The 12,282-nt window shown below is 47.7% G+C and overlaps 1 protein-coding gene across 1 annotated transcript; it reads left to right on the forward strand.

The window, feature by feature from the left end:
- Nucleotides 1–3,100: 3,100 nt before the first annotated feature.
- On the forward strand, nt 3,101–11,130 carry DHDH (dihydrodiol dehydrogenase). The gene is made up of 7 exons (XM_049900706.1): nt 3,101–3,316; nt 3,928–4,039; nt 5,115–5,278; nt 7,377–7,629; nt 8,894–9,018; nt 10,312–10,462; nt 10,695–11,130. The coding sequence occupies exons 1-7, from the start codon at nt 3,227–3,229 to the stop codon at nt 10,802–10,804; spliced, it is 1,005 nt and encodes a 334-aa protein (XP_049756663.1). The 5' UTR covers nt 3,101–3,226; the 3' UTR covers nt 10,805–11,130.
- Nucleotides 11,131–12,282: the final 1,152 nt, after the last annotated feature.

Here is a 12,282-nt window from a genome sequence, read left to right on the forward strand (position 1 = left end):
CAGCTATGACATTTCCAATCAGCGTCTCATCTCTAAAATCTACACGATGCTGCAAAAACTCAACTACAAAAAGACAAATAACCCAATTTAAAAATGAGCAAAAGATATGAATAGACACTTCACTAAAGAAGACATTCAGGTAGCTAACAGATACATGAGGAAATGTTCACGATCGTTAGCTATTAGAGAAATGCAAATCAAAAATACAATGTGATCCCATCTCACTCCAACAAGGCTGGCATTAATCCAAAAAACACAAAATAATAAATGTTGGAGGGGTTGTGGAGAAACTGGAACACTTATACAGTACTGGTGGGAATGTAAAATGGTACAACCACTTTGGAAATCGATTTGGCGCTTCCTGAAAAAGCTAGAAATAGAACTACCATACAATCCAGCAACCCCACTCCTTACAATATATCCTAGAGAAATAAGAGCCTTTACATGAACAGATATATGCACTCCCATGTTTATTAGAGCACTGTTTACAATAGCAAAAAGATGGAAGCAACCAAGGTGCCCATTAACAGATGAATGGATAAATAAACTATGGTATATTCACACAATGGAATACTCCACATCAATTAAAAACAGTGATGAATCTGTGAAACGTTTCGTAACGTGGAGGAATCTGGAAAGCATTACGCTGAGTGAAATTAGTCAGTTGCAAAAGGACAAATATAGTATAAGACCACTATTATAAGAACTCGAGAAATAGTTTAAACAGAAAAGAAAATATTCTTTGATGGTTACGAGAGGGGGGAGGGAGGGAGGGTGGGAGAAGGATACTCACTAATTAGATAGTAGATAAGAACTAGTTTAGCAAAGGGAAAGACAACACACAATACAGGGGAGGTCAGCACAACTGGACTAAACCAAAAGCAAAGAAGTTTCCTAAATAAACTGAATGCTTTGAAGGCCAGCGTAGCAGGGGCGGGGGTTTGGGGACCATGGTTTCAGGGGACATCTAAGTCAACTGGCATAATAAAATCTATTAAGAAAACATTCTGCATCCCACTTTGGAGAGTGGTGTCTGGGGTCTTAAACGCTAGCAAGCAGCCATCTAAGATGCATCAATTGGTCTCAACCCACCTGGAGCAAAAGAAAATGAATAACACCAAGGACACAAGGTAATTAGGAACCCAAGAGACAAAGGGCCACATAAACCAGAGACTTCATCAGCCTGAGACCACAAGAACTAGATGGTGCCCGGCTACAAACTATGACTGCCCTGACAGGGAACACAACATAGAACCCCTGAGGGAGTAGGGAAGCAGTGGGATGCATACCCCAAATTCTCATAAAAAGACCAGACTTAACAGTCTGACTGAGACCAGAAAGACCCTGGTGGTCATGGTCCCCAGACCTTCTGTTAGCCCAGGACAGAAACCATTCCCAAAGCCAACTCTTCAGACAGGGATTGGACTGGACAATGGGATGGAGAGGGATGCTGGTGAGGAGTGAGCTTCTTGGATCAGGTGGGCACTTGGGGCTATGTTGCCATCTCCTGCCTGGAAGGGAGGTGAGAGGGTAGAAGGAGTTAGAAGGTGGAGAAATGGACAAGAAAAGAGAGTGGAGGGAGGGAGTGGCCTGTCTCATTATGGGGAGAGCGAATGGTAGTATGTAGCCATGTGTGTATAAGTTTTTGTGAGAGACTGACTGGATTTGTAAACTTTCACTTAAAGCACAATAAAAAAAAAAAAAAATCAGACTGACTGGTCTGACATAGACTGGGACGGCCAAGACTATGACCCTAAGACGTCCTTCTGACCTGGAACTGAAGCCATCCCTGGATATCACCTTCCAGCCAAATACACAAGCTCATAAAATAAACAATAACACCCGAGAGGAACATGCTCCTTAGCACAATTATACGAGATCAAAAAGGCAATATTTGTCAAAAACAAACATGAGAAGACGGGAAGGAGCAGACAATCAGAACGAAAAGAAATGCGGAACCCAAGACAGAAATGGGGAGAGTGCTGACTGACACATTGTGGGGAATGAAACCAAGGCCACGAAACACTTTATGTACTAACTATCGAATGGGAGTCTAATTTGCTCTGTAATCTTTCACCTGATGCACACATACCCATACAATAAAATAATAATAATAATAATGATAACAGGACCTACCTCACAGGGTTGTTTTGAAGGTTATATGAGTCAATATTTGCAAAGCATCTAGCACAGATGGCCCGGCCTACGAACTTTGCAAATAAAAGCATGCAGAAACGGGTAAATAAACCATGGCACATCCATTTGATGCAATATTATCAGAGACAAAAAGAAATAAGCTCTCAAACCCCAAAACGACATGGAGGAAGCTTAAATGCTTATTGCTAAGTGAAAGAAGTCAGTCTGACAAAGTTACCTACTGTATGATGCCAACTCTATGACATTGCAGAAAAGGCAAAACCACAATGAAAAGATCGGTGGTTGCCAGGGCCTCAGGGGGCGCTTGGGAAGGATGAGTAGGTGGAGAACCAAGCACTTTTAGGGCAAAGAAACCATTCTGCTTGGTAATGGCAGGCATTATGCACTTATCAAAACCCATAGAACTTTACAACACAGGTAGGGAACCCTAATGTGACCTATGGACTCTAGTTACTAAGAATGTGTCAGTATTGGTTCGTAGATTGTAACAAATGTATCTCCTAAGGCTGCGTGGCTTTCTCACCAAAAACTGGGTGGAGGTGGGACAGGGCCACAACAAAACTAACCAAACCACCCAAACCCATTGCCATGGAGTCCTTTCCGACTCAAAATGACCCCATAGGACAGAGTACAACTGCCCCATAGGGGTTTCACTGAGCGGCTGGTGGGTTTGGACTGCTGCCCTTTTGGTTGGCAGCCGAGTTCTTAACCACTGCACTACCAGGGCTCCGCAACAAAGGGCAGGGGGCAGAAAATTAGAACTATCTCCCCCAAAAGGGTCAGAGTTGACAAGAAGGCCTTACAGACAGGCGTTTGGAGTCTTGCCGCGCCGACGAACTAAAAGCCTATCTGGGGCCCGCCTCCCACAAGCCCGGGTAAAGCAGAGCCGACTTCGCGCTCTTCCAGTGGGGACGCTGGAACTGGCTCATCTCGCCCTTTCAGGCGTGGCCTTTCCGAGGCCAATGAGCGTTGGGAATGGACGGACCCTCCCCGTGGGGGCGGGGGGGCCAGAGCTTTAATTTAAGCCGGGCAGCCCCCCCCCGAGGCTTTGGGACTCCGGTTGGTGGCGATGGCGCTCCGCTGGGGCATCGTATCTGTGGGTCTCATCTCCAGCGACTTCACGACGGCGCTGCAGACGCTGCCTCGCTCAGAGCACCAGGTCCGCTCTCCCTCCGGAGTCCTGGGGATGGGGCCGGGGGGCGGGGTGGGGTGCTGACTCCCGGGCCTGAGGAAGGAGGGGGTTAGAGTTCCGAATTTCTGAGTCTCCAGATCAGAGAAGGATTCCTTACTCACTGCTCCTCCACTTTGTCACGTAAACGCGAGTTCTGGAGGTTTCGGAGTGTCTTGATCTGAGCTGCTGTAACTGTGAAGAGGAGCAATTTTGACATTAAAACCGTTGCGGTCGAGTCGATTGCGACACATAGCGACCCTATAAGACAGAGTAGAACTGCCCCATAGGGTTTCCAAGGAGCGCCTGGTGGATTCGAACTGCCAACCTTTTTGGTTAGCAGCCTAACTCAACCACTGCAGCACCAGGACTTCATGTAGACATTAGAGGATTTAATCATCGTTGTCCCCAGACCCCTTCTTCCCAGAATTCAAGTGTCCAGGCCCCGGCCACCTCCTCCCCCAAGCCCACCTCCCGCATCCTCCCTCTTGGAGGGTGTAATCTCTTCCTACCCCCAGGCCTCCTTCATCCCCACCCTACCATCCGCCTGCTGCCCGATCCTTGAAACCTGACCCCTTATCATGACCCTGACGCTCCTCCAGGTGGTGGCGGTGGCGGCCCGCGACCTGAGCCGGGCGAAGGAGTTTGCACGGAAGCATGACATCTCCAAAGCTTACGGCTCCTATGAGGAGCTAGCCAAGGACCCGAACGTGGGTGAGCGGCGAACACTGGCTTTTCCACCCGAGTGCTGTTTCCTAGCTCCTTAAGAGAACCCTTCTGGGTTTCTGCAAGGATGTTTGGGTTGGGAGGCGGAGCTATAAGAACACGCTTGGTCTGGGATGGGCTGCGTAATACTACATTGCGTTTAGGGACCTGGCTTCTGCGATAAGGGCGGGGCTTGAATTTCCAAAGAAGCAGAGGGTGCCCTGCAAGGATTCAAATGCGAAGTGCCTTGTGGTTGGGCTTCTGTGTTCTGGGAGTGGCCGGCATCCAGAAGCAGGACTATGTAGTGGGTAAGACTCTGGCTCAGGGATTAAGGCTGCCTGAATTCTCAGTTTTCTAGTTTGCAAAACAGGCAACATCTGGCTCATGGTGTTGAGGAGTTGCTGGGTGGTGCAAACGGTTAAGCACTGGACTACTGGCTGAAAGGTTGGTGGTTCCAACTCACCTAGGGGCACCTGGGAAATAAAGGTCTGGCCAATCTGCTTCTGAAAGGTCACAAACTTGAAAACCTTATGGAGCACAGTTCTACTCTGACATGCATGGAGTAGCACGGAGTCGACATCAACTGGATGGTAACTAACAGTAAAACAATTTGGTTTTGATGTGAGAAATTGATGATAATATCAGAGAGCTGGCAATTATCTGAAGAAAATAGAGTGGCAATAGAAAATGGTTGGAGGTGGCAGTAACTGGTTAAATTAAAAACCAGATGCCTTCTAGCTCATGGAGACCCCGTATATGTCAGAGTAGATCTGTGCTCCATAGGATGTTCAGTGGTTAATTTTTTCAGAAGCAGATTGTCAGACTTTTCTTTTGAGACACCCCTGGGTGGACTCCAACCACCAACCTTTCAGTTAGCAGCAAGCATATCAACTGTTTACACAACCCAGTTACTTCATTGCTTGGCTAATTTTTTTCTTTCTTATGGAAGACTAGGGTCTGACCATTAGGGAAGCCCTTTCTCCCTGGTGGGAGGGGCCCCAGGTTCCCAGGGATGCTGGGGGCAGGTCTAGGGGTCTTGGGTGGGTGGGGCTGATGACATCTTGACCTCCTTCCTCCACCCTAGAGGTGGCCTACATTGGCACCCAGCACCCCCAACACAAGGCTGCAGTGATGCTATGCCTTGCACAGGGCAAGGCCGTCCTCTGCGAGAAGCCCATGGGCGTGAACGCTTCAGAAGTGCGCGAAATGGTTGCTGAGGCCCGATCCAGAGGCCTCTTCCTTATGGAGGTGAGGGCACAGGGACCCTTCCAACATTCAATATGGCACTGCTTGCCATTACTAAACATGGTTGTCCATGGACACTTGTGAAGGAACACAAGGAGAGGGTTTGCCAATAGTTAATTTAAGATGGACACAAAATGAACTCGGCTCAGTGGATTTGCCCAGGACAGAGTTGAGTTGTTGTTGTTAGGTGGTCCCAACTCATAGCGACCCTATGTACAACAGAATGAAACATTGCTGGGTCCTGCGCCATCCTCTTAATCGTTATGCTTGAGCCCATTGTTGCAGAGTTGAGCTACGCCGTGGAATTTACTGGTAGCACCTATCATGGTGGGAGCCATTGCTTTTGAACCTTAGCAAATATGGCCACCAGAAGGACCTATAGTCAATCTTTAGAAAAAGCTGCCATAGAGAAAATGGCACAGATGGCAATGGGCTTAGTTTTGGTGAATTTATAGGGATACAGGTCAGAAGGACCAAGATTCTCCCCCAAGAAAGTCTCAGCATCAAGCAGCTATTGTTTTTGGATTTAGCAAATATAGCACTATGAGTCTGAATCAACTAGGCAGCAATGGCTTTGGAATGTGTGCCAAATGGTAAACTAGGAATCAGGGCCTCAACATTGAATAAAATACTGGCTGGGTGTTTGAGGAACTCAAGGATTGGTGTGGTCATTGAAATGGACAATCCCAATGCCCAATTGCGTGGTCTTTAGTGGACATAGTACAGGGCGGTTGTCAGAGCCCCAACCCACTCGGGATGACCGAGGAGGTTTCCTGTAAATGGGGGAAAAGCAAATTGCACAGGTCAATAGGGCCAGAGGGGAAAAGCAGAGTCAAGACACCAAGAAAACAAGAGTGGACAGATATTATGTGCTTAGTATGAACTTGATCTTGGACAGATCAAGATTTCTGGCTTTAGTGAAAAGACCAGACTTAATCGTCTGACTGAGACTAGAGGAACCTCCGAAGACACGGCCCCCAGACTCTCTGTTAACCCAGAACTAAAACACTTCCTGAAGCCAACTCTTAAGACAAAGATTAGACTGGACTGTAAAACATAAAATAATACACGTGGAGAGTGTGCTTCTTAGTTCAGGTAGATATACAAGACTAAATGGGAAGCTTCTGACCAGAGGCAGGATGAGAAGGCAGGAGGGGACAGGAGCTGGTTGGATGGACACGGGAAACACGCGGTGGAAAGAAGGAGTGTGCTGTCACATTACAGGGATTTCAACTAGGGTCACATAATAATATGTGTATAAATTTTTGTATGAGAAAACGTGAGGTGTAAACTTTCACCTAAAGCACAATAAATTAAAAAAAAAAATTCTGGCTTTAGCATCAGAGCACCCTAGAATCTAATCCCTCACTTTCTAGCTGTGTGTCCTTGGGCACATAACTTCTCCTGACTGATCCTCAGTTTTCTCCATAAAGTGGACATCATGATAGCCACCTGGCAGGGATGTTGGGCAGATTCATTATGCCAAGTGTGTACACAGTGGCTTGCCCATAATAAAAACCCATTGCCATCAGTCGATTCAGGCTCATAGCAACCCTATAGGACAGAGTAGAACTGCCCCATAGGGTTTCCTAGGCTGTAAATTTTTACTGGGGGAGACTGTTACCAAAGCTCCTTTTGGCCATAATATAAGCTTGATAAATGGGAGCTGATATTATGCGATGGGGAGACACAGATCGGTATTGAGCAGGGGTGGGATAGGATCAGCTCTGTTAGAAGGAAAGATCCTTCTGGGGCCATGTGGGGGATGGACTGGAGAGGAGAAATTGGAGGCTGGGAGACTGCAGTAATGGTCCAAGTGAGAAAGGACAAGGCTGGAGTTGGGGCCAAGGTCATTGGAAAGGACAGGAGGGGATAGGGCAGAGAGAGTCAGGGGCAGGAGGGTCCCAACATGGGGACTGATGGGCTGTGGGAAGAAGGGTAGAGGAGTCCAGTTTGGAGACAGGGGAGCGATGGCATACCCTCAATATTGGGACCCCAGAATAAACCCTGCTGGGCGATGACCTGACTGGTTAAATCCTGGGGCCTGACCCCTTTCCTTCCCCTTCCTTGTGTCCTAACCTCTGCCCTCTGTGGTCTACAGGCCATCTGGACCCGCTTTTTTCCTGCCTCAGAGGCTCTGAGGGCCGTTCTGGCCCAGGGAACCCTGGGGGACCTTCGGGTGGCCCGGGCAGAATTTGGGCTAAACCTAACCCATTTGGCCCGGTCTGTAGACTTGGCGCAGGCTGGCGGGGGCCTGCTGGACATCGGCATCTACTGCATCCAGTTCATCTCCATGGTCTTCGGTGGGCAGAGGCCTGAGAAGATCTCAGCGATGGGAAGGCTCCATGAAACCGGTACGGTTTGTCCTGGACTACTTGAGTGAGGAGCCCAGGTGGCACAATGGTTAAGCGCTCAGCTGGTAATCGAAAGGTCGGTGGTTTGAACCCACCCAACTATGCCTCGGAAGAAAGGCCTGTCAATCTGCTCCTGTAAGGATTCCAAAACTATATGGGGCAGTTCTACTCTGTTACACATGGGATCATCATGAATCGTAATTGACTTGATGGCAACAGGCTTTTTTAAATCAAAGGCCAGATAAGGCCCTAGCCTCGGAAGTTTAAATACCGGTTTAGAAGCCCTGGTGGTACATTGGTTAAGTGCTCGGCTCCTAACCAAAAGGTCAGCGGTTCAAATCCACCAGCCACTCTGTGGGAGAAAGAGGTGGCATTCTGCTTCCATAAAGGTTTTCCGACTCGTAGCGACCCTATAGGACAGAGTAGAACTGCCTCATAGGGTTTCCAAGGAGTGGCTGGTGGGTTCAAACTGCTGACCTTTTGGTTAGCAGCCAAACACTTAACCACTGCAACACCACAGCTCCCCATAAAGATTATAGCCTTAGAAACCCTATGGAGCAGTTCTACTCTATTCTATAGGGTTGCTATGAGTTGAAATCAACTTGAAGGCAAAGGGGACTGGGTAGTGATAGCATTGAGCTGGAAACAAATCTTCTAGCCAAAGGAGTCAGGTTATACAGCTGGAGGAACTTCCCGCATGAAGTTAGAGAGGATCAGAGTTGAGAGTGTGGGCAGGCTCCGTACTGTGACTTTGCTCTGTGATCTTGGCCAAGGCACTCAACATCTCTGAGTCTTACTTTACTGGTAAAATGTCAATATTAGAATTTCCATAAGGAGTTAATGAAATGACTGCAGAGACAAATGGTAAGCAATTGGTTTTATAAACTTGCAATTTTTTGAGGTTGTCTCAATGAACCTTTGCTACCTAACAGACTACCCCCAAATCAGTGACTTAATGATTTATTAGCTTGTGCTTCTGTGGGTTGGCAACATGGGCTGGGCTCAGCTTGACTGGTTCTTCTGCTGGGCTCAGCCATGCAGTTGCAGTCAGCTGGCAGTTGGCTGGGGCTGACGAGTAAGGACGGCCTCACTTACATGTCTTGCAGGTGACAGGCTATTGTCTGGGAAGCTTTGGTAAAAACATATATAACAAAACCTTTATTCCTTTCTATGGGGTAACAGGTGAGCTCTCTTGCCCAGGGTTCCTCAGGCAGGATTTGACCCCTGAGACCAGCCCTACCCCTGAGCTCTTTCTTCCTCCCAGGTGTGGATGATACAGTCACTGTGCTGCTGCAGTACCCAGGAGGGCTCCACGCCAGCTTCACCTGCAGCATTACCGCCCCGCTGTCCAACACAGCCTCTGTGAGCGGCACCAAGGGCATGGCCCAGGTGAGGGTGACAGATCCGGAATCATGCACTAGGAATCAAGGCCCTCAGTAACAGGAGAGGGCCACTTCCGGCCGCTGGAGGTTGACTATGGGCTGATCAGCTTTTTTCATATTGTTGCTTAGGAGTCCGTTCTCCTTAGCAACCAGGCCAAGGATGGTGTTTGGGCCTCCAGGCTCCCCCGCTGAGGGCGAACATATTAGTCTATCAATTACCCTTAGGAATGAGGAGAAAACAGTTCTTAACCTGCTTAGAAGGCAATTATGACCTTGGGAACTGCTCTCAGGGCAGTATCTGTGTATTACTAAAGGTCAGTTTCAAGAGGCCTCCTGGGGCCCTCTTACTAGAAGGAAGTTTTGTTTTCAGCAACCAGAACTGCAGGAGTTGGGGCTTGCTTGCCTGAGGTTCTGAGGGACCCTTTAGTCCTCATATCTTATGAGGAAACAGGATCAAACCTCTGTTTGCCGTTTTGGCTTAGTCTTGGATATGTGGATAACTTAGGGTCTTCCCACGCCCCTGTGGTTAAAGTAAAAACCTTCTAGTGACGGGAAGGGGCTGGATTGTCCTGGTTTCATTTTCCCAAAGGGGACTGACAAAGGCACAAAGATAAGGCACTAGATGGTGCAAATGGGTAAGTCCCCAACTACTAGCTGAAAGGTTGGCATTTCGAACCCACCCAGAGATGCCTCGGAAGACAGGCTTGACAATCTGCTTGGAAAGGTCACAGTCTTGACCACCCTGTGGAGCAGTTCTACTCTGCACATATGTGGTCGCCATGAGTTGGCATCGGCCCAACAGCACCTAACAACAACAAGGAGGACCTTGTCCTTAGCTATCATGCTGTTGTAGTTGTTGCTAGGTGCTGTGGAGTTGATTTCAACTCACAGTGAGCTCATGCCCCATCAGGTTTTCTAGGCTGTAATCTTTACAGAAGCAGATTGCCAAGTGTTTCTCCTGCCAATTTTTGGGTTAGCAGCCCAGCACTTACCCGCTGGGCCACCAGGGCTCCTTAGCTATCTGATTAGAAAGGGATTTGCCCTGGGGAAGGCAGACAGGATTCTAGTCAAATAGCCTTGCTGCTAAGGAACAAACCCCTAGCAACCAGCTCTAGCAACCAGGGAGGATAGAGGACCCAGACCTCCCTGGGGTTGGACAGGAGCAAGCCCTTAACCACCAGTCCTGAGAGGGAGGCCTCTGAGCATCACCAGGGCCATTCTAGGATGAGAGCCCCTAGCAGCCCTGTGGGTGAGGGCAACATGGTGTCTCCCTCAGTTCGAGGATCTTATCTCCCCCCAGATTCTCAAACCCTGCTGGTGCCCAACAGAGCTGGTGGTGAACGGGGAGCATAAGGAGTTCCCGCTGCCCCCAATTCCGAACAAGTGTAATTTTACAAACGGGGCAGGCATGACTTATGAGGCCAAGCATGTCCGCGAATGTCTGCGCAAGGGTAAGGACGTGGGGGAATGAGAATGGTGGAATGGGGGGCTGAGCCCCGTGCGGGGAGGTTGGGCCCCTCGCTGCCGCCTCATTGGCTCAAGCAGCTGTTTGCAACTACAGCCCCCAGGAAAGCCTGTGGCATCCATTGGTTTGAACCACACCTTGCTGTGCCTCATGGGATTCTGGGGATGGTCGTTCTTTGAATGTGGGTAGGCGGGATCTCTAACTCCACTCTCCCCCAGGCCTGAAAGAGAGTCCTGTGATCCCCCTGGCAGAAAGTGAGCTCTTGGCTGACATCCTCGAGGAGGTGAGGAAAGTCATTGGCGTCACCTTTCCCCAAGACAAACATTGATGCCTGCCCTGAATCAATAAAGACACAGTTTCCACAAAGGTCTTGGCTGTGGTGGTTTGGCGGCAGCTAGAGAGCTCACCATCAAACAGGGCACTAGAGAATGATTTGGGTGGAAGGTTGTGGGGAGGAGGGGTCAAGACGACATTTTTTCATAAATATGGAAAGGCAGACCCATTGTTTGTCTGCCCCAGACTCTCTGGGCTTTGACCCTCATTGCCTCAGAAATCACCTCAGATTTCTCACCTCAGAAATCACCCTTTCTGGGCTCCTGAAAACCATCCGGTGTGGGCTCTTGCTGCTCCCTTCACCTGCCACTGCCTCTCTTTGAATTCAACTGTATTAGTCAGGTTGTTGTTCTTTAAATGTTTGGTAGAATTCACCAGTGAAGCCATTTGGGCCTGGCACTTTCTATTTCGGAAAGTTGTTAATTGTTGATTCAATTTCAGAAGTAGACATTACTGTATTCAGGTGATCTATTTCTCCTTGTGTGAGTTTTGGTAGGTTGTGTTTCTTAAGGACTTGGTCCATTTCATCTATCAAATTTTGTGGGCATAGAGTTGTTTATAATATTCTTATTTATTTATATTTATTTTTATCGTTGTTGAGAATATACACAGCAGAACATACACCAGTTCAACAATACGTGTACAATTCAGTGACACTGATTACATTCTTCTAGTGGTGCAGGCATTGTCACCCTCCTTTTCCAAATTGTTCCTCCTCCATTAACCTAAACTGGCTGCCCCCTAAGCTTCCTATCTAACCTTTCAAATTCCTGTTGTCATTTTGCTCCCATATAGATAGTTATTAAAGGAGCACAGTGCTCAAGGCAGACATTCTTTACTGATTAACTAAACTACTGTTTAGTTTAAAGGAGACTTTGGGGGATATTTTTGGTTTAAGGTTTAAAGGTTAACTCAGGGCAATTGTTTCAGGGGTTCATCCAGCTTCAATGGCTCTAGAAAGCCTGGATTCCATGAGAATTTGGAATTCTGTTCTGCATTTCCCCCCTTTTGATCAGACTTCTTCTATAAATCTTTGATCAAAACATTCAGTAACGATAACCAGGCACCATCCAGTTCTCCTGGTCTCAAGGCAAAGGAAGCAGTTGTTCGTGGAGGCAATTAGCTACACATTCCATATCCTCCTCCTATTCTTGACTCTCCTTTTTCCTCTGTCGCTCCAGGCGAATAGAGAACAATGGTATTCATTCTTCTTTAAATGTTTGGTGGAAATCACCAGTGAAGCCATCTGGGCCTGGCACTTTCTGTTTTGAAAGGTTACTAATTGATTCAATTTCTGAATAGATACTAGTCTATTCACATGATCTATTTCTCCTTGTGTGAGTTTTGGTAGGTTGTGTTTTTTAAGGAATTGGTCCATTTCATTTAAGTTATCGAATTTGTAGGCACAGAGTTGTTTACAATATTCTTTATTAACCTTTCAGTGTCCATCAGATCAGTTAGTATTCATGGCAT

The sequence above is a fragment of the Elephas maximus genome, chromosome 11 (assembly GCF_024166365.1).
Source record: "Elephas maximus indicus isolate mEleMax1 chromosome 11, mEleMax1 primary haplotype, whole genome shotgun sequence".
In the NCBI taxonomy this organism is placed as follows: Eukaryota; Metazoa; Chordata; class Mammalia; order Proboscidea; family Elephantidae; genus Elephas; species Elephas maximus.

Coding starts and splice junctions, on each gene's coding strand:
- DHDH (XM_049900706.1), top strand. CDS start 3,227: ATGGCGCTCCGCTGGGGCATCGTATCTGTGGGTCTCATCTCCAGCGAC. Junction 3,317..3,927: donor TGCCTCGCTCAGAGCACCAG/GTCCGCTCTCCC, acceptor ACGCTCCTCCAG/GTGGTGGCGGTGGCGGCCCG. Junction 4,040..5,114: donor AGCCAAGGACCCGAACGTGG/GTGAGCGGCGAA, acceptor CCTCCACCCTAG/AGGTGGCCTACATTGGCACC.